At 37.3% G+C, this 22,598-nt stretch overlaps 1 protein-coding gene across 2 annotated transcripts in view; it reads right to left on the bottom strand.

Moving 5' to 3' along the window:
- CNTNAP5 (contactin associated protein family member 5) overlaps positions 1–22,598 on the bottom strand; it is an 858,994-nt gene that overhangs the window by 124,574 nt on the left and 711,822 nt on the right. For both annotated transcript variants that reach the window (XM_044242676.1, XM_044242675.1), the window contains 3 exons: positions 13,796–13,923; positions 13,432–13,602; positions 5,223–5,441 (listed from right to left, as the gene is read on the bottom strand). In XM_044242676.1, coding sequence (XP_044098611.1) covers positions 5,223–5,441; positions 13,432–13,602; positions 13,796–13,923 — 518 coding nt within the window. The remainder of the gene's footprint in view (positions 1–5,222; positions 5,442–13,431; positions 13,603–13,795; positions 13,924–22,598) is intronic.

The raw sequence follows: 22,598 nt of genomic DNA, 5'->3' as shown, positions 1-22,598 counted from the left end.
TTGCTGGGTCTGCTTTTTTCCAACCTGGTGTTTCCCTGATTGTTAATGCTCAGTGGAAAAAAAAACAAAAAACAAAAACAAAAACAAAAAAAAAACAAAACATAAACAACTTCTCCCTCCCTTCTGTCCCTTAGATCAGGTCCTTGAATGTCCAGGAAATACTGATATTATTTTCCAGAAATGTCTGGGTTTACTTTTTTTTTTTAAATGATTATCACCCAAGCTCCATGTAAATGACACTGCCCTAATTTTTTTTTTTTCTTTACTGAGTTATAAATTTTGATGACTTGTAGTGCCAGAGGAATCAGAATAACTACTTCTAACATTGGGTTTTTGTGTAGTCTAAATCTCAGGCTTCTTTCCCTGGGTTTGCTTGAGAAAATGATTCCATATGCCATATGGCACTCTCCTTTAAAGAAGACAGTATGATTGTGCTACGTTTTACCAACAGCACTCAATCAATCAATCAATCAATCAAACCAACAAAATAACTTTACATTCTCCTTCAATTATCCATTATCAATCCATTGCAGACCAACATATGATAAAATGAGCTTCATTTAAAGCAGAAGGGGCTGCAGATAAACATTTCAAAAAAGTTTCTAGACTATTGGGGGGTGCAGAAAACACTAAAAATGGGCTATTGGAATAGGTTAAATGCCTTCAACTCTGAACATCTTAAAGAAGAAATAAAACTTTGCATAAGACGGTGATTTAATCTTTCAATTCTCTGAATGTAAAAATAGAACCAATGTTTTTTCAAAACACTTTCAAGCTATAAGAATGTGATTTGGTGGAACACTGGTGTTGGGGACAGAAAATGCATGGGGAAGCACGTAGCTCTGCATCATTGTTTGTTGTTGTTGTTGTTTATTGAATTTTGTTTTGTTTTGCATCATAGTGGACACCAGGGGCTCCTCTAGGTACTTTGTCCACAACAACAAAGCACAGCATTTCTGGGACTTACCCTGCTGGTGTTTTGAGGTCTCTTACCAACTTCTTAAACTAGTCACAACAGTTTCTTATATTTAACTATTAATGGGGAACATCAGAAATCACATTTTTTTTACTAAGAGAAATAATTCAAGTATACTTGTTATATGACTTACTTTTGAAAAAATTTAAACATTTTTGGTAAATTAGATATTATCAGAAATTTATGTGATGTTGAAAATACAATAATTTCTTTACTTTTTGTTTCACCACTGATGTAATGTTAAGTAACATCTTCAATGCACTATGGCTTATATAATAAATATGCTGATTAAATATGCTGAAATATGCCTTTCAGTTATTTTTCTTTAAGATTTTGTTTATTTATTTGAGAAAGAGAGAGCATGCAAGCAAGAGAACAGAAGCAGAAGGAGCAGCAGAAGGAGAAGGAGAAGCAGGCTCCCCTCTGAACAGGGAGCCAGAAGTGGGGCTAGATCCCAGGACCCTGGGATCATGACCTGAGCTCAAGTCAGCTGCTTAGTGGACTGAGCCACCCAGGTGCCCCTCAGTTACTTTTTAATGGGAAAAGGATACATACCTCCTCTTGTACTTTGAGACATGTTATATCCTCTCAAATAGAAAACTCTACTGGGCTGCATCAGGAAAGCCATCCTCCTGAGTCACTCTCAAGGAGAAATATAAGTAACTATTCACATATATACTTTCTGGCAGCTCATGTATGTGGCTGCATTTTGCCACAGAGTGCCTGTCTATGTTGTGCCAAAGATCAAGGTTATTGTGTGTTCACTCTCCCTGATTGGTTTCACTACTGACCCCACTAAGTTTGACATGCTTCACCTGAAAATAGAAATAATAGTCCGCTACCGGCAGGGAGGCAGAAGCAACATTTTTAGGGATCTCTTTGAACTTAATGATTTATCAAGAATCATATTGTTCTCTTTCATAGTCTAGTATTTTCCCCAAGGAACTGTAAAATGTGAGCAGCTTCAGTTTACATTGACACAATTAAACAGCTAAGCCAAAAACAACCAAGACCAAAACAAACAAACAAAAAACCCCAAAAACAAAACACAAGTCCATGAAAGACAAAAACAAAACAAAACAAAAATAATAAGAAGAAGGCAGTAAAGTCATATGAAAATGAAGCTCACAGGCCCAGATATTTACAAAATGTCTATCATTGCAGCAAACTTGGAAAGACGCAATTCAGATTTGGGGAGAATGAGGATAAGGATGATTGTCATTCCTAACATAAACATGGAGATTGTAGTTCCTTGGGTCCTGGGAGGTAAGATACCAAACTTTTCTTTTTTATTTTGCAGGTAAGCATAATGAGTATACAAAGGCTAGGTGTTCTTTAACCAATGTCTTGTGGCTTATTGGCTCTTGACCTGGGTTACACACCCATGTCTCTCCCTTTCACTTTCAGCAGTGGGTGCTAGTTCTTGGATTCCACATTTGTAGGGAACAGCAAACCAGAGGGCTAATACCTCTAAGAGTTTCATCGATGAGATAATTACATACTTGCAGCATACATTTCAGAATCTATGTGTTATAAAGTTTCTCTTATTCTGTTAAACAATAATCATAATTTAAAAAAAAAAAGTGTGATCAGTAAGATGGCAGGGTTGCAAATGTCCCTAACTATCATGGTGATAAAAGTCTGAAGATAAAAATATTGATTCTGGGAACCCAGCATGCCTTGACTCATGTATGAGCACTTCAACTTGTCACGTTTAAATGACAGAAGCAGTGTGAAGAGGTACATCCTGTTCTACAAAATTTAACCTGTTTCTGGTACTCAGGAAGCACTCATGAGCACATGTCTACACCAGCAATTACAATGCTGAATGATGCTCTGTTTTGATTGAAAGATCCTTTAGTGTCTAAAAGTATCCAGATAGGCATATCCAAATGAATATTTAAATACTGCTACCTTCATTCTCTCCCTGGGAAGACGTATACACCAATGATCTTTTTTTCTGCCTAGAAAATATAAATATCCAATGTCTCTAAATTTCTGAATGACAGGGAATGCATTTCTCCATTTGGGCTCTTAGAGCTAAGTAAAGGGTTTTATATTTTGCTTTTTGTTTTTGGTTTTGGACCACTGAATTATACAAAATGGAAATACTGGGACTTCAGCATTTTTGGCCACCTGACATTTCTAAATAGTGGATTGCTGAACACTGAACAACAGAATTCAAACCAACAGACTAAAATGACCTCCAACAGCATGTTTCTTTTTTTTTTTTCTTCTTAAAGTACATTAAGACAAATTCAATAAGGCAGAGTAACATCTGAGAAGGAACTTATTGGAGAAAAACATAACTGAAGCAGGTGCTCTCACCACAGCTGACCTTGGCTCCAGCTCGAGCAAGATATGTCCTCCAAAACTATCGACATGCTCCTACAACTCATTGCATTTGTGATCAATTTAACTGAAATGTCTGGAGATAAAAACCTGCCATGAAACACAGCTGTGACTTTTCCCTTTTGACTAGCACACAATTTATCACATATTCAGGGCATATGATAATTTCATAATGACATGAAATTTGCATAGAAGGATAAAAAATATTATTCCATCTTATGTACACCTTTCTGCCAGAAAGATTCATAAATACTGCCTGAAGATAAATTAAACTTTGGCATGGAATATAATTTATGAAAATTGCAAACTACTTGAATTGATTTCACCAAAAAAGACATTAAATCTTGATGACTAGCAAACTTCTTCAGAGAAATGAAATGTGATGTTTTAATAGAATTAAAACAGCAATATAAATTTTCAAAAATATTTTAAGAGTAAATCATACCACTCATGTAGGTTATTAATTAAGTAAATGTCTTATAATCAGAAAAATGCTTTAATCACTTATATCTTCTGCTAGATAGGTAAAACATGACAGATGAAGAAAGAAATATGATTCCTCTTGAGAAGAGAAAATATGACATATTCTGCTACTTCTTTTTTTCTTTTAGCTGACATGCTTTTAGTGACTGTTTTTGTCAGAGTTAAAAACTGTTCAAAACTAATATAAAGAAAACTTGTAAGAAACTCCCACTGATTGCTGATGGCATTTTATTACTAGCAGTAAAACTCTATTGTGTGAGAGTTGGTTAAACAAATAAATAAGGAAAGAAAATTAAATCTGGGTTGACTGGAAAATTTTGGACCTTACTTATACCACTGTTCTAAACATCTGAACTTCAAGTTTTATATAAGAATAGCTTCTTAGCTTTGATAATATTACAATGGCCCTATTATTTATAGCTATATTTTGTACCTTCAAGATTTGCAAGTGCTACTCAACCTACTTTCAAAAAATCCTTTCTAAATTACAGCTGTGAGGTTGCCCTCTCCTACCTAGGCTCATGTGGCTAAATTCTCTTCCTCTCTATTGTTGTCTCTCAGTGTCTTTCTTACACATACAAACAGGCGCACAAGCTCTTTGAAAGTAGTATCACCATACAATTTATCATTCAATGCCCATCATCCAACAAGGTGCCTGACTTGTTTTCAGTGTTTAGTGACTATGGAATGAAAGAATGAATGGACTTAGTAAATGACATTGAAAACTTCCTGGTACCCACTATAAGCAGGGGCAGTCAGTTCAGATGAAAAACTTGTCCAGAAGCTAATTCTGAGTCTCAGGAGGAACTGCTCAATGGAGCAACATCAGCTCAAGAACTAGACCTGCTTTTCTGTGCAAATGTAAGGCAGTGACCTGAATGATATGATTTCAGGGAGCATCAAAGAAACCTGTGGAAAACAGTAGCTCCTCCCTCCACCATACGACTGGTGACACATCCCTTTGAGATACTGTAACATGTTTTATTGCACAGTTATCATTAATTATCAGGAGTCAGATATCACTAAGAAGGGTGAAGGGTGCTCACTGACTTAGAGGCAACACCTACTACGGTGTAAATAGCTGATATTTTCTTTTTCTACAAGTATATTTTGACTATAAGAATGAAAAATATTAGGGGTCTGTGGACATCTGAAAATAATATGTACAAGGAGAAAAGAGACAAAGTCTGAGACCACCTCAAAATTTGCTAAGGGGTGGCATAATCTCTTATTGCCATGGCTATGAAGCTAGAATGAAAGAATCTATAAAATCAAATTTATAATTATAAATGCCTTGTGACATATTTTAACCACCCCTCAAGTCTGAAACAGAATCATAATTTTCTCTGGGTCTGGTCATACAGAAGTCTTATAAGGTATTAGCACAGAGGGAACTCAAGATGTCCCTTACCTACAAACAGCTGGCTGTTCAGCTGCAATCGGAAATGACCTTCCTCTGAAGTCTCCCTGGTCATCCTTGGGAGGTTGTCCACCTGAAGTGAAGTCTCCTTGAGGTTTCTCTCAGCTCGGACGTAATGCCATTGGTTATCATTCAGAAGAGAAGGAGAGTGAACTATGAGCTCTACGGGGCCATTCCCAACATCGATGGCAAAAGTGATCTCAGATGGAGCTGAAACCAACAAGGGAACAGGTAGGAAGTTGAGGGGAAGTGTCAGTCAGTGCATTGAGATCACAAGCACACCCTGAATGAATGGTGTAAATGACTACAAGTCAATACAAGGTGAGGAAGTCTTCAGTTGAAATCTCTGCAGTATTAAAATTATTAGTTAGTTGCGAAAATTACCAAATATTAAGTCCCAAGTACCCATTTGGTACTTATTGTGAGAATTTAGGAAACAGGATAAGTGCTACAGCCACAGATACCAATCTGATAAACATGCATCAGTGCCAAGGCTCTGGGTTTTCGGGGTCTATTTTGTCTTCAATTGTGTCTTCATACATATATGTAGATACTGGATTAGCTATGCCTGCATTCCTGTAGAGAGAGGATTCATACCCTTGAATGTCCAGTGATCTCCTCCATCTTATTTCATTAATACATGTGATTATAAGCATTCATGCTATTCTTATGACCTTTTCCCTCTTTTTCAAGGAGAGTCAAAGTTTAAGTGCTTATCTCAAGGATATATCATGCAAGTAGTGGTTCCTGGGATCAAACATAAGTCCCCATCCCTCTTCCATGACTCTTTCTGCCTTTCTATAAAAATCTGCATATCACACATGCCATAGGTCACCCGGTCAGGAGTAATAATGCCGATGATGATGATGTGGTACTGGTATTGGCATTAGTGGTGTTGGTGGTGGTGATAGTGTTGGTGATAGTGGTGGTGGTAACGATGATGGTGGTGATGGTTATGATGATGGTGGTGGTGACACAGCCATTGAGGGAGATAGAGAAAGAGAGAGACGTAGCAGGGACACAATAGGTACAATGAATTCTGCTGAGTGCTATACTAAATTCTGACTATTTTAATTCTGACCATTTAATCTGTCATTTTAATTCTCAAAACAACACCATGATAAAGGTATAATTTTTATTCCCATTCCATGGGTGAGAAAAGAAGTGTAATTTTCTCAGTTTCTCAGACAGGCTAAAGAATTTGACTCTAAAAGTAGAATTCTTCTCTATTTTTCTCTATTGAATATGTCTTTTGTATTTTCCATTATTAAATAAGTTTTTTTTTTAATCTGAAGGATATGGAGAGGCAAATTATAAGTTGATGTTGATGAGAGGACAGTCCCCTTTCAGTCACTGGAGCTGGAGCCTTCCTATGACAGACCTTCCCTTCCTTCTAAGCACCTTGGACAGCCCCCTCTCCTTTACACCTAAAACAAGACATGGGTATTTATTTGACAAACTCATCAATTGAATTATCAGTAATAACACGTGTTGAATAGCACCCTGGACTCTCCCTTCTCAGCCTTCAAATCCAAACAGAGAATGAGCCTTGGTATAAGAAGCCCCCCAGTAGGTAGAATTTCAAGTAACCAAGAGCTTGAATGTTTTGCATTCTGGTCAAAGTGAGCCCAGACCTAAAAGAGTTAGAGGCCCTAGACTGGGACTTGAAAGCATGTACTCTGGACCCACATTTCCAATCTTATCACACCTCAATTTTCTCATTTGAAAAATGGGAATGAAAATAATACTTAACTGTCAGGTTGTTTATGACTTAATCCTGATGAACTTCATAGAACCATACCTGGCCCATAAGATGTACTCAAAGTGATTTCTATTGCTGCTGTTATAGTGACATAGTGAGTTGTGACAGACTCAGTCCCATGGCTTTGGCTCAGAAACCCATGCATTAAAGGAGACAGAACTGAGGTGAACAAATTGGGTTCAACAATTAAAAGATTAAATAAGAATGAAGTTGGCTCTTTGAGCAATTTCCTGCTTCTTATTCAGGCCATAGATGCCACCTTGCAGCCCTGCACATCTTGAGATCAAATAAACACTAACTGCAAGATAACTGGGACCTCAATTTATTTTTCTCTGCAGAACCAAGGTAAGAATTGGTGAGAAATGGAGAGGAAAAATGTTAAAGATTTTGTTAAAAGCCTTTCTGTAAAGCTGGTCTTGTGGATATTAAGTTCTGCATGGACAGCACCTCTTTATGGAGCTTTCTTTGCTCTACTGCTGCATCTGTCCACCACCCCTGCCTCCCCCATCCTTGGTAGAGTTCCTGTCTAGGCTTATCCCTGCTCCAACACTTATCCATCTGTTGTATAATGATCTTTCTAGGGTCTGTCTCCCCAATTAGTCTGCAAACTCTAGGTAAACAATTCAACTTTTGGACATCTAACACCAGGGCTGGTATATAGGAAGCTCTCATCCAACTAAAGTCTTGTTCATTAAAACGTTACACCACACACACTAAATACAAGTTTGTAATTTCTTTTAGATTTTTTTCTTTTAGTTTTATACCAAGGCATTAACTTCCTTGACAAATATTTTAATTATTATTATTTAATTTTATTTAGGTCACTATTAAAGACCTATTTTATTCAGTCTATTCCTCCTAGAACTGAGGGACAATCAGTAAAATGCAGTAATCAGAGCTAATGTTTATTGAGTGCTTACCACAAGCCAAGCACTCTGCTAAACACTTTTCATTAATGAAATCCTTAATATTTTAAGCCACACTATACTCTTATGAGACAGGTAACATATAGCAGCTGCAGAAACTGAGCTGACAAGTGGCTCCAACCCAGATGGGGCAGAGTCAAGATTTAAATCCAGGTGATGTGTCTCTAGAGCTCATTTCTGAACCCACTCTCCCTATGAAAGAAAATCTTCTTCCCCCAATCTTACGCAGTGCCCCTGGGGGAGGGGTTCAAAGCTAAAATATGTAATAGAGGTGCCTGAAAACAACTAAACAATAACAATGTAGGTAAATAAGTGATATTTCCAACATTGCCTAGTGACTCTGAGGATGGGGATCAGAGTCAAACATAAGCCTGCTCTCCTTTGCTGATGGGATGTTCATCACCTGATGGCCCTCGAGGAGAAAAACAGAAGCCTTGTGTCAGCTCTTAGCTCCAGCATGAATTTACCCGCTGGCCTTTCTCTCTCCCACCTGTCTGACAAATATCTTCCTTTCATTTACTCCCTTGTGGTTCAAGACAAAGCTATAGAGTCAGTTAGCCTTTCAGTGGGTTTTTACCAATCCAGGTCTTGTGTTAGGCCCTGAGAATGCACAGATCAATGAAACCCAATAACCTCACAATGTACTTTCAAGATTGACAAAGAAAGAACATGCTAAGTGGAGGAAAGTGCTGAAAGTTCAAGTACTTCTAGAAGATGAGAATCTTTCTGAGTAGAGGCTCCTATATAATGTTCTCCTCCTAGAACTTCATATCCAGTACCATCTTGGGCATACAACAGATCCCAGGATCATTTATGGACAAAGAAGAAGTCACTTATCCTCTCTGACCTTCTATGTATGCATCTATAAAGTAAGAAATATGAACTATATGACATATCGTTAAACATTTTTGTAGATAAGACAACTCAAGAAAAAAGGATATACAAATTGCTAAAATTTTGAAGACTTCCTGAATGTCTTATGTGTCAAATCACAGAAAAAAATAATTCTATTTTCTCTGAGTCCTAGCATTCTTGGGTTTTGAGGCAGTCTTGCAAAACAGAATAGGAAGTTGCACTAAGGAAAAAAGAGGTAGGTTGATCATGGATTCTGACTCTTAAGCCAACTGTGTAAGCTGTGTAACTCTGGGTGTTTTACTAAGTCTCTCTAGGGTCACCCTTCTTATCTTTAAATTGGATTAGGAGTTGAACAATGAAAATCATAGTGCAGTATCTTGTGAACATCAAGAACAATTTTGTTTGAAAACAAAATATATAGTAAATGTATAAATAGGGTAAGTGGCAGAAGGAGAGGCAGAAGCAGGCTCCTTGCTGAGGAAGGAGCCTGATGTGAGGCTTGGTCCCAGGACTCTGGGATCATGACCTGAGCCAAAGGCAGATGACTGACTGAGCTACCCAGGCATGCCTGGAGACATCTTTAGATCCTATCAGTCTAGAGATGACACCAGAGAGATCTGCATAACAAACTTTACTAACTAGCATTTATCACAACTTTTGAAAACCTACTATTGCTTTCCTTTGTCCATTATTTCTCCATAATTTTATTTTTCTCTGTTGAACACACTATATGATAATCTATAATTCTAAGCCACCTCTTTGAATTATTCATTTTCCTCTGTTCATCTCATGTGCACACAATGTGTGTAGATTGGTAAACTTCTGTTTGTTTTCCTCTTGTTACTCTTTTATTACAGGGGTCTCAACCAAGAACTGAAAAGTTAAGAGGCACATTGTTTTTCCTCCCTCTTTCCCCCAGCACATGTAAAGGTGGGTCCTGGCAAAACCACTCTGCAATCTTTACTTCCATGGCCAGAAGCCTTGGCCAGAGGTGTTTAGGTGTTGCACACCAGGAGTTTTACCCATTAGCTGAAATGTAGCTCTCCCTTGAAGGACAGCAAGCTTTAGAATGAAAAAAATATTCAGAAGTCAGTGCAGGGAGAGAAATAAATTGAATCCAGATAACATTATGAAACTGATGAATCCAACCAGAAATAAAATGTCTCACCAGTTCTGGACCTAGTCACATGTCTCAGTACCAGTGAATCCCAATCCTTGTATCTACTAGTTCAGATCAAGTTTTCTCTTAATTGCAGCCAAATACATCAGATTGGCATATGGGTGTCATAAGTCCCATTTTGCATAAATAAGCACTCAAGAGGTAAAGAACATGTTCACAATTAAACTTAGAAGGCTGGAAATTTGAATCACCTGGGGTTCTAAGCAATAGGCTCTTTCCACTAAACCACACTGACTCTCAACAATTCCCCATGTCTCCTCTTCACCCATTCTAAATGGTATTTCCAACCCACAACCATTGTAAGATAATTGTCAAATTAGCTCATTTTTTTTTCACTCAGTCTCATTTGAAACAGATCCACTAAGACATGATACTGTGTAATGTCTTGTTTCTCATAGAATATGGACTAATTTCAAGGCTACATAATTCACACGTCTTAGCTGGAAGTGACCCAGAAGGAAATTTCATGGAGACGTCTTGTTCCCTGTTGAACAATATGGATATATCAACTTCAGAGGCTTCTGTTCGGATAGTTATAGAGGAATACTCCTTAGGGATGGAAAAGAAATCTATTCTGAGCCACTTCATGTGTTTAAAGGCCATTTCCTTTATAAGTAGCTGATCTGTAAAAGTATCTTGTTATGAACCCCTTAGGGTGAAAATTTTATCTACAGAAAAGGTAAAAGATGAGTATAGATGTTAATAAGAAATAAAAGACCTCTTCCAATTTATTTTTTTCTTTTAAATAATAATAATAATAATAAATACAGTATTTTGAAAAATATGGAGTCCTGTATTTTAAATTTTTTATATAAAATACTCTTGTTTCAAAAAAGTATATGTTCTTCAACCTAGTGAAAAAACTGTATGGCAAACAATTACATCAATGGATTTTTAAATTTTCTTCAAATTAAATACCACCTGAATTTAAAACATTTTTGTATAACCCGAAGGACAAAATACAGTACCAGAAAGTACAAACAAATTGGACATTGAAATGTAATTAACACTAAATCATTGCTCATTATCTTGTGATAATATGCCATGACATTTGCTGCTGCTTTAATGAATCAAAAGGCCTTAGGGCCTGATTTTTATTAAATTTACATTGAGGTTAGTATATCCATATTATGCAATGGTTGGCACTCAACCCCACATTTTCAGAGCCTGGCTAAGTTAGATAGGAGAGATCTTATTTCACACTAAAGCCACAAGAGCTTCCTCCCATTAATAGTCTAAATCTTCAGAGTAAAAGGAGGTTAAGGCTACCAATTAAAGAGATCTCTTTCCTTGTATGTATTGTTCTATAACTGCAAAAGAAACATCTAACTGCTTGGTGATTTACAGGGAGCTGGTGCAAATAACTCAGTCATCTCCTCCAGTTAGTGCTTTTGTTTCTTTCTCTGGAGCTCTCAAATTTTTAAACTCCTCTTCCCAGAACGTTACTTATGCTTTTAAGGGCATTTCATGCAGGAGGTTCCTGGGTGGCTCAGTCCTTCAGCATGTGCCTTTGGCTCAGGTCATGATCCCAGAGTCCTGGGATCCAGCCCTGCATCAGCTCCCTGCTCAGCAGGAGGCCTACTTCTCCCTCTCCCACTTCCCCTGCTTGTGTTCCCTCTCGCGCTATCTCTCTGTCAAATAAATAAATAACTTTTAAAGGGTATTTCATGCAGTCACATCACTATCATAGTATTGGTAGTATAGGTCAATTGCCTCCATCAAACTATAGAAAACATCTGTGTAGACACAGATAAATGAGAAATCTAATGACAAACAAGTCATCATGGTCATGGCATAAAAAGGGCAAGATGGTGGGAGTTGTCCATCTTTGTAGAAGAAATATGGGAGGAGGGGGCAGAAGGTGCAAAAAATTGGAAACCCAACAAAAGCAACTAAAAGTAAATGCTTTTATTATTGCCACGCACCAGCAATTCTAAATAGGATCAGTGAAAAACATTCTTCTACCAAAAAAAGCCTTTTGTTGGTCTAAGTTCTAAGAAATGCTGATGCCAGTATGAATTTTTAATAACGTATATATAAGCTTCAAATAGCATGTTTTATTACTTGTCATTATTACTTGAATATTAACTTGGAAGTTAATTCAGACAACTCTAGTTATACCTTTGGCTTCTGAACATACAGACTCAAATACAAAGGCTTAGTTCTAAGGGTCAGAATTCAACTTCTGATTTCTCATTTGTACAATTACTATGCTATCCTTGTTTAACTCAGACCTACTGTTGAAACACATGAATACACATTAATACAGGGCTTGTGGACACAGACTGCACCCAAAGAGAGCACACACAACTGCAATATTTAGGAACTCCATAATATTTTACCAAATGTGATAAAATTTCTAGTGAAAATATTTTAGTGATTTTCTTATTGATTGCAAAGATATTTAAAAGTTGCTAGAACTAATTGTGAAGAAAACACATGGAAAAATCATAATTCCTGAAATTTATTATAAAACAAAGTATTTTTATGAATATCAATCAAACTTACCTTTACGTTTAGAACCTTTCCTAAAATTTACATGTCTGTTGCTTACTGTGAAAAAAAAAATCTTTAAATTTAAAAATAGTAGAAGTATCCTTTGATTAAGATAGATGGGCAAATCTGATTATATTCTGTTTTGAACATACACATGTGAAAACTATTGATTTTGATAAGCCATGCACAAATTTCTAGAAGTAAAGTTGGAGGAACAGAAGTTTTAATATGACTATTACTGGAACAAACCAATATACAGGTATGTTTTTGTCCTTTTTACTAAAAAAAAAAAAGGAAAAATGTTAACTAAAAACCATTCATGTCTTTTCTTTTTTAATTGGCCTGATCACATAGAAGTGCTCAATATTAGGACATTTTGCCATCTACATTTCTATTATTCTTCTTTTAACTGTATGATCGTTACTGTATAACCTGTGTGTAGGAAATGGGATGTTAGACAATGATCCATATTCTGGTGTAGCTACACCACTGCATATGGGGAAGTAGTTGAAAAAGAGCAGGAATTCTGATTGGGTAGTCACAGAGTCCTAATGGTGAAAAATAAATCAGGAATTACTTTCAGAGCAAAAGTACAACAACAACAAAAAATAGACCCTAATTATGAATAGAATGCATAATAATAATACATTAAGCTTTCCATGAAAATTGTAGTGAAAAAGTTCTGGGGTATGGAAGCTTAACGTAAAAGGTAAGCAGTACCCATGGAGAGATAAGGGACACTGTAATAAGTACTATGGGGATTTGAGGAATACACTATTTTGAAGAGAGAATGATTACATTCTGATAGGCAATAATAAAATAAACAAAAACAATTAGAAGGAACTAGAAATTAGCATGCTATTTTTACAGATTACCAGAGGCATTAATTTGATAGTATCGACATGTACTAGCCATTGGTGGCAAAGATAAGACTTGGACTTCTGTTGACATTATGTTAAATTCATAAATGAGGGCACTTACAGCTTATTTCAAGTCGGATGAAGTCTTTAATGCCAAGGTTTTCTAGGAAAACTCCCGATAAAGCCGTGGTTTTAAAAAAGAAGGAAATATCAGCACTGAACTCCGCGTGGAAGGTAGGAAAGTGGAGGTAAGACGCTTCTGTATAAAATGATACCGCATTCCAGAAGTGCCCTGCAAATGGAAATATCCTTAAGCAGGGTTCATTGTTTCAGAATGAGATGTAGAAAAGCATTGGACATGTGAAAAATTTTCAAGACTGAGGGACACTGCAGGAAAAAGGGATAAGGGAATAAAAACATCTTGTGCTTATGTAATGAAGAGAGAAAGCTTTTTTTTTTTTTTTTTTTTTCAATTTAGTACTCACGGTCTCCATAGCAACGCAAGGGACCAATTCTCCAAGCAGCTTCTGAGTTTGATCTGTTGGTATCAGTGATAACTATCTGAGTGACAGGCAAGTGGTCTTTGAAGGAAAGAAACCCAGTATCATTTGTCCTGCAAAACATAAATTTAAGAAAAAAGAGGAGAAAATGTGGATAATGTAGGGACTCTTACCAAGACTCCTTTATTCAAAGGTGATCTGGGTGGTTGCAGTAGCAGGGTGAGGCCAGGGAGGGGAAACCAGAAGGCTTTTCATCTCATAAGCATATACAAAAGACTGGAAGGCCAGTTACAAAACCTTTGGCCAGCTTCCAAAAACCAGGGAAGTTACATTTTCTCTAAGTCTTTCCAGAAACACAGGTAATTTACAGAGCTTGCTGTTTCTTGTTGTAGCTGACAGCACCCCACCTGCCCAATGCCTTGTTGATGTAACATTAAACATCAACTCTCTTTCCACAGAGATTGGCTATCTCAGTAACTAACTTGAAATGGGCACCACAAATCCCACTTGAAATCACTCCCAGGACTTGCTCCAGCCACCAGCATATAGGTTTTAGTCAGCTTAGGATGCTTCTTATCACCTTTTAACTCCAGGTAAAAACAAGTCTTCAGAGTTACCTGTTTGCTGCTTTTGATTTTGCTCTATGTTTTAAAGACCTTGGAAGTTAACATCTTTGTCTTTGTTAATTATGCAAACAGATAACTAGTTACCCTTTGGGGGGAAAAAAAAACCTTAAAAATAAATAGGGTGACAGTATTGTTTTTCCCTTTTTTAAAGCTGTGTTTTTGGATTCATGGTACCATAGTATCTGGGAGAAGAAAACTGCAGAGAAGAAACCTGCATTGAATAAATAACTATTCTGAGCCAGAAATATATTAGGGGATAAGTACATTTTCCCCACACAACACACTTGTGAAGTGGGTATCATTATTTTCATTCACAGATGAGGAAACTGAGTCTAAGATATATATCAGACAACCTATCTAAGTTCACAGGACACAAAAGGCAGGGACTTGATCACATACAATCTACCTTGTGTCTAAATTTAACAATCTTGCCATAAATAGTCATGTCTACATTTAACAAAAATATATGTTTATATGCTTTGAAGATGCCTGTATATTATGTGCTGACATTTAATTCCCACATGATAATCTGAAACTCGTGACTAATAAAACACTGACGTTTCCGAAAGAAGGCCGGGGGGAGGAGTGGGTGGTGGGAATACAAAATGTATCATATTACAGCAAGTCATGAAATAGTAACCAAAATTCCTCAAAAGCCTTTTTTAAGTGTGCCAGGTGAACTTTCCATTATTGTCTTGCCCCATTTAACTCATCCAAACATCAGGTGGCCTGCTATAAAAGATGATGGAACATTTTCATTTCCATGCTCCATCCATCCAGTGTGCTACCAACTTTAAATGACGAACTGAACTGAGTCATATGAGGTAGTCTGAAAATTGTAGAGTGGGCTAGAGTCCCCACCCATTACACCTTAGTTAAGGACAGGATGGAACCTTTTGCTAGTGCATGGGAATTGGGGGACAGAGCACCACACACCAGTATTCAGGGCAAAGTATACAATGTAGCAATTTGATATCAAGAACACAAAGGAGCAGATTCATATTACTTTTCTCTCTGTAGTCACAAAGAAATCAGTAAAACACTGAACACACACTTAAAATCAATGTTACATTTCATTATCATTTACATATCATTTACAGCTCTCGTTTAGAGAGAAAATAATATCCCTGAATATTCTGAACTGAGGAAGCATGCAGGAGTGGTGTGATGTGATGTGCTAAGGGCATAGCTTCAGAAGCACACAGATTTGTTCCGGAATCCCAAGTCCCAGTTCCTAGCTGTGTTACTTTGGGCATATAATTTTATTTCTGAGATTTCCCCAGCATCCTCAATTTTAAAATGGAGATAAAGTCTATACCACAGAGTTATTGAGAGAATTAAATGAGATCATATAATCACTTAGCACAGTGCCTAATCTATGATAAATGCTCAAAAATGGTAGTGGCAACACTCATTTTAGTTCTTCTCTTTGTTCCTGAAACCTCTGTAGCCTTAGGAAGTCAATCCATCTTTTTATTTAGCCAGCTACAATTCTATATGGGAGTTCTCATACTACATAGAACACTGTAGAAAATTAAATGTTCATATTTGGCATCCAACTCATGAAATTTGGAGAAAAAATATCAGTTCATCTTGGTTGCAAATAAATGAAATAATTACGTGCACATATACCCTTCAGGTCAAGTAACCAAAAAGGTAAATAAATGAACTATCCATTTTTTATTATTTGAATACTTATATTTAGAGGCAATTCAAAGGATTAGGAATAAGGCTGCTGTTTCTGTTTGAAAGAACATCTATGAATGTTACAAAGACAAAAGGTAAAATTTGAGTCTTCATATTTCAATATCTTTTTTTTTAATTGATTGATTGTTTATTTATTGTTCACATACAGTCCAAACCAGTGTTTCTGATCTCCTTCAAATAGTGATTCAGGGATGAGTATCCTCCCATATTAGGGATCCACCATCTTTAACATGTGGCTTTCAAGGTTGACATGGAAAGGGAAAGAGCATAAACAATTACCAATGAGACTGGAAGTGACACACATCACATATCATTTATGTTCACATTCCATTGGCTAGGGCTTAATCAGATGGTCACCTCTGACCACAGGGGAGGCTGGGAAATGTGCATTAGCCATGTGCCTTGGAAAATGAAGAAATGGTTTTGGTGATTAGTTCAATGGCATAGTGATTGTAGATAATCCTTGTGAGTAACTCTCATGCTCATGATGATTTCTTGAAGAGAAATTTCCAAAAATTTCTCTAATGAAATTATTTCTCTTATGATTCCAGAGAATCATCTTAATATTTCATAAGTATTTTGAGCAGATGTCAATATCTTTTCAAGCACAGAATTCAAAGCAAATTCTAAGTAGTCAAAGTTGAAAAGACAAACCTATATGTAATTCTAAGAAAGTATATTGCTCTAGGATTTTGTTTCTCTCCATTTTTATTTTCAAGGTGAAAATGGTTGATCCTGAAGTCTGTCCATCAATGCTAACTACTGTCTCCCTTCCCCATTCTGGCACCCTGTCTGCATCAATTTGATGTCCTGTGTCAAAGAGCTGGAATATATAAATAGCATTCTAAGAATAAAAATATCTTCCAAGGAACAGAGAAAAAATTTCATATTTAGTTTGATAATGCAAGGTACAATACCAAAAATACTTTTTTTTTTTAATAGATACAAACTCAAATTCCTACAGGGGCCAGATAAGTAACAAAAACAAGTGAAGCCAGCTTTGTTTTGGAAAATAAATGAAACCTGACATATACCTTCATTGTCAGAGAGAGAGAGAGGGAGAGAAAGAGAGAGAGAGGTTAGAAAACTGGTAGAAAAAAATTCGTTTGGACTAAAGGAAACTGATACCCGTTAGTCAAGTAATTATGCTTTTAAGGAACATCAAACAAGTGGGTCAGCCTGGTATATTAATGTAAAACTCAAATTTTAAATTTTGACAATGGATTTAAAATTCTGAAGAAACAAAAAAGAGTATGATGGGAGCCAATACTACACTGCTCAATAGAATGTGGGGACTGTATTCTGCTTATGCACAACCTAGGCATTTAGTCATTCTCTTAAGGTCACAGTGAGAATAAAATTGAATTTAATTCAGTTTGTGACAGGTATGTTTCAAACATTTCAAAGATTGAATGAGTAGAATATCCAAGAGGTGTGGTTGGTGGTGGTGGATTTTAGTGTACAAGATAATACACAGTGATACAAATTAGGGTAGTACCTACTAATAAGCAGGGAGTCTACAGCTGTACATTTCTTTGGGCACATTAACTTGTTTTCCTTTCTCGTTTGTTTGAACTTGCCTTCTTAAGGGCAAACACTTTATAGACTTTGTCTTCCTTTGGAATAATACACAAAATTCTCCCTAAGAGTACAGGGTACTCACATAGTTTGTAAGTGCAGAAAGGGTTTCGTTGCAGTGAAAAAGCATTGCCTTTTGGACCAGACTTTATGGGTTCAATCCATGTAACTCAGTATATTAGTTTATAAAATGTTAGTGAGGTCATTAGAATGCCCTCAGTTTCAGTTTCTCTATCTCTAAAATGGGGTAATAATATCAATTTGATATTGTATAAATCAAAGGAGATAATGCATATAAAACTATTAACACACTAACACAAAATAGGTATTCAATAGATAGTTATGATATTCCCTGTTAAGTTTGAAATAAAAATGTGGAATACAAATAATTTTTAAAGGAAAAGTTAGAAAGAGAGCATCACTGTTGGCAGGAATGAGCAGAGGCCAGTCACAGATGCCAGTCAGAGACTCCAGCTTATGGAGGCTCCAAGGGTACAAGTCACAGACGTGTGGTCCTCAGGAAACCCACATGAGCTTTTGGAAAAACCCGTCAGAAGCAATGTGGTCTCCTCTTCCTTTATGTGCCTCTTGGGATTTTACCAGTTCAGGATTTCAGGACAAAACAGGGGCCGCTGATTTCTTTATTGAATCATTTGGGTAAAATATGGTGAAAAGTCATATGCTAACATTTTTGTTTTCATGAATCAGTCAAATTTGGTTAACTGCGGCTCTGTAAGTTTCGTTTAGCAGAATCATTTGGGTCACTGAGCCTATTAAGAGAAAATTTTTTTTTTCCTTATTCTATGTTTCTTTCTTTTAATCACTTGAAAGTAAAAAAATAAATAAATAAAATAAAATGAAACAAAACAAAACAAAACAAAAACACCTTATGCATAAGATAGGAATACCTAGCAAATTATGCAAAAACTGAAGGTTCTAGCACCCTTTGAAGCTGCTATGTGAATCTGAATGGGTGAGTCTCAGGACTTTCTGCACAGCCTTCCCTTGAGTGGGTGACATGATGTCCTCCACTTTCTGTGGCTGCAAGGTGTCCATAAGCAAGTCTGCAAGTCTGAGGTACGGTATTGATGCTTGCCAGTAATTCTACCCTAACCTTGGTTAAAGCAATTATTTCCTCTGTGTCTTCCTTCTTAAGACTTCCTGATAAAAAGGACCTAGAGGATTAGCTTAAAGGTTGGTTGTCACTTAATTGCCAAAAAAAGCAAATGCAAGCATCGACTGCGGTCACATAGACAAGTGCACACCAGGAGGTCATATCCATTCCTCTCTGCCCTATACTGACCAGACCATGTCTGGATTCTTGTTTTCCATTCCCAGCATAAAAAATGGGAAGGGTAAAATGACGATTTTGCAAATATTTAAATATTTGGAAACTATAGTTCTTCTGTAAATATTCTAGAAACTTGAAACCATAGTGCTCTTCTCAAATAGGTGTGAGGAAAACAAAATCAGGCCTTGGTATGTGAATACAGCCAAAGGCCACCTAATGTTACTTTATTATTTTTTTTAAAGATTTTATTTATTTATTTGACAGAGAGAGATCACAAGTAGACAGAGAGACAGGCAGAGAGAGAGAGAGGAGGAAGCAGGCTCCCTGCTGAGCAGAGAGCCGATGCAGGACTCGATCCCAGGACCCTGAGATCATGACCTGAGCCGAAGGCAGAGGCTTAACCCACTGAGCCACCAGGCGCCCCCTAATGTTACTTTATTGTTAATAAATTACCACGACCCTCAAGATTTTATGAGTATAAAGTTAATTTAAAAAACGCTACCCCGGCACGGCTTGCATGGAGCACTGGGTGTGGTGAAAAAATAATGAATACTGTTTTTCTGAAAATAAATAAATAAATAATAATTAAAAAAAAAACGCTACCCCAGATGAAGATTTTTGGAGGCATGATTTGATTAACCTGCTCTGGATATGAATGAAAGTAGCATTCAGTAGGGCCAGAAAAGTTCTAATCAGAGCTGTCTGCACTCTCCCTCTTATCTTCCACTCCTCCTCTCCCTTGCTTTCTCAGCTCCCACAATCAGTCTTCTCTCCTTTCATGCCAAGGCAACTCCTCCCACTGAAGTGCTAATTTCCGTGGAATAGGTTAGCACCTACCTCATTCCACTCTGTGCTATCTTTTCACAGTGTTGCCTTCCTCCCTGTTACACACACAATGAATACCGTTACGGACTGACCCCCTCCCTTGGACATCAACCGTCACCTCTAAGGAATAATGCCCCAACCCCTGCCACTTGTTGCTGCTCCACGGATCTGCTCCCCTGCTTGCATGTGTTACTCAGTTCTGTGAAGGATGAGGCCCCCTGCTCTCAGGGGCTGAGACAGTATATACACACATCTTCCCTTCCTCTTTTCCTCGCTCCTCCCTCATTCATGATCCACCACTTCCACCAAGCTCACCTGCTATATGCCATTCCATCCAGCTGCCTTGTCCTCACCCTCCTGGCCTCACTTTTATTTTGAGGGAGCTCCAGGGTCTCTGCCTGGTCCTTGGAGATGGCTACCTACACTGGCTTTCTCCTGCCAATCTCACTAATGTCTTCCTAGTCTGCTTCTCCACATTAGACTCTCAGTTTCATACTCGATTGTTTAAATGTGACCATGATTCATACTCTATTGCTTAAAGCCTTGTTATGATAAGAGGTCTCTGTCTGTTCCAGGTGTCGTCCAAATTCCATGTTTAACATAGTAGACTGGACAGTAAAATGCTTATTAAAACCACAGTTGTCTTTTACAGACAATTCTTTCTAAAAAAAAAAAAAGAGAGAGAGAGAGAAAGAAAGAAAGAAAAATCATGCAGGGGTTAGAGGTATTCCTTGAGTTTAGGGTTGCTATTCTTAGATCCTACTTCTGGCTCTGCGGCTCAGCTGAATGTCTCCTATCACTGAATGTGAGCGTGGGAGCTGCCTCTTGCCTTTCCATGGCCATGTGAGCATAAAAATATTTTTTACACATGATCTCATTTAATCCCAGAACATCCCTGTGACAATATTGTTATCAGCACCTGTCTTATGCAGGAGAGGAAATGGAATTTTATAGAAGTGACTAACCTTCCCAGCGTGCATCATTTACAAGTGGAAGGGTCAGGATTTGAACAGCATGCCTTTGCTGTAACCATGGTGCTCCTCTGGTCTCCTGGTCTCACTCCTACAGAGAGTGGCTCTCTTGCATAGGGTTGCTGCTCCTTCCCACAGTCAGTCTATATCTTCTCCAGGTAGTGCTTGAATAACAGCTCTGCCCCTGAGTCCTTGAGCTGCCTTTGCAGGTCTTGGACTGACCATCCCCATTCCGTTCACACAGGCAAGATACAATTCAATTGACTAGGTTTCAGTTTACTAATTTGCAATCATTTTCCAGCCCTGCATTCCCTGAGATTACATGTGGGTCACCTTGACAGGAGTTCTGGGAGCCCACAAACTCTTCAGTTACACATTTACAAGCACTCTCTTGGTTTATTTCTATTGTGGGCAGACCCATCCATTACATGGCGAGTTTCACGAGTGAATTTTCAGAGAGCAGCTCTGTTTTGGGAAGAGGGGCCTTCCTTTTTCTTTCTTCATTTCACCCAGAGTTTGACAGCTGAATAATACCTTTGATTGTTCTGTCTGCTATTTAATTCTATTTATTTTATGACATGGATGTATTTTTTCTTAGAAATCTGTTTAACTTCTATAAATCAACTTTGTCTCTTACCTTTTATTTAAGCTTCTTTAAAAATAGGGGAAATAATAAACATGATGACTAACAATTTTTTGAGAACCAAATTCATGGCACATCTGCTCAGCGCACAAATTACTGCTAACTCAGCCAGTACTTCCCAACTCTCCAAAGATATTCTTTTTCCTTATTTTCTTTCTTCGTCTTTTTTTTTTTTTAAATAAAATAGGAACTTGAAGCCCAGAGAGGCTAAATGATGTAGACTGTATAGCTAGTAATGACACATCCAGGATTTGATCATCTCATTACATAATAAAATGTTACTTAGAGATAAATTACATTTTACATCCAGAAAATAAGACGGTTGCCAGAAGAAGTAGCTACAATTGTGAGCATTCTAAGTGTATTATGCATATTAGTTCACGATATTTTCTCTGAAGATCCATAAGGCAGATTTGCAAAGGCGATAGAACGATTTCCTCTCTTCCTCCTTCCCTCACCTCTTACTCTTCTCTTCCTCCTTCTTATCCTTAATGAAGAAGAATCTACACTTTGAAAATAAAGTGCAGAAATGCTAGGATCTATCTGTAGTTAGCCAAGAGTATCCCCCAGACCTCAGAAGTCATGCCAGTAATGGCAGAAATGATACCTGGGGTCCATCCAAGCTGTTTGCACTTGTCTAAGGGTTCCAGCAAGTTCTGAGAAGAAAGAGGTTATAACTGACATCTTCCTGTGTGGCTCTGTTTTAACCCTAGTGAGTACTGCACATTCCTTCTCAGGTAGAGAGGATCATTTCCCCCACAGAGTCCGAGCATCCAGTTCTGAACTGATCCCTTTGTGGTCTATGTAATACCTTAAGTCCCTTCAGCAATTTGGCCACATCTAGCAAAACAGAAAAATGGATAATTTAACAATTTTAAGCTGGGGTTCTATGCAATAGAAATAATTTCCAAAGTGGAAAGGTATAACTTAAGACTCAAATATGTTCATTGAAACTTTTTTTTCTAATAGTGAAAAATCATTTACAAGGAAAATGTTTATCATAAAGGAATGGTAAAATAATTTGCAATACAATCATACTATGGATACTTGCAGCCAATAAAATGAACAGTATGTACTTATTTTCACGCTTATTTAATGAGGCCACATAAAAGCTCTCCAAGACATATTTTTGTGAAAAAAGTAAGTT

This window comes from Neovison vison, chromosome 3 (assembly GCF_020171115.1).
Source record: "Neovison vison isolate M4711 chromosome 3, ASM_NN_V1, whole genome shotgun sequence".
Lineage (NCBI taxonomy): Eukaryota > Metazoa > Chordata > Mammalia > Carnivora > Mustelidae > Neogale > Neogale vison.
Note: the sequence above shows the minus strand (reverse complement) of the source record. Positions and strands in the feature narration are given on the sequence as shown.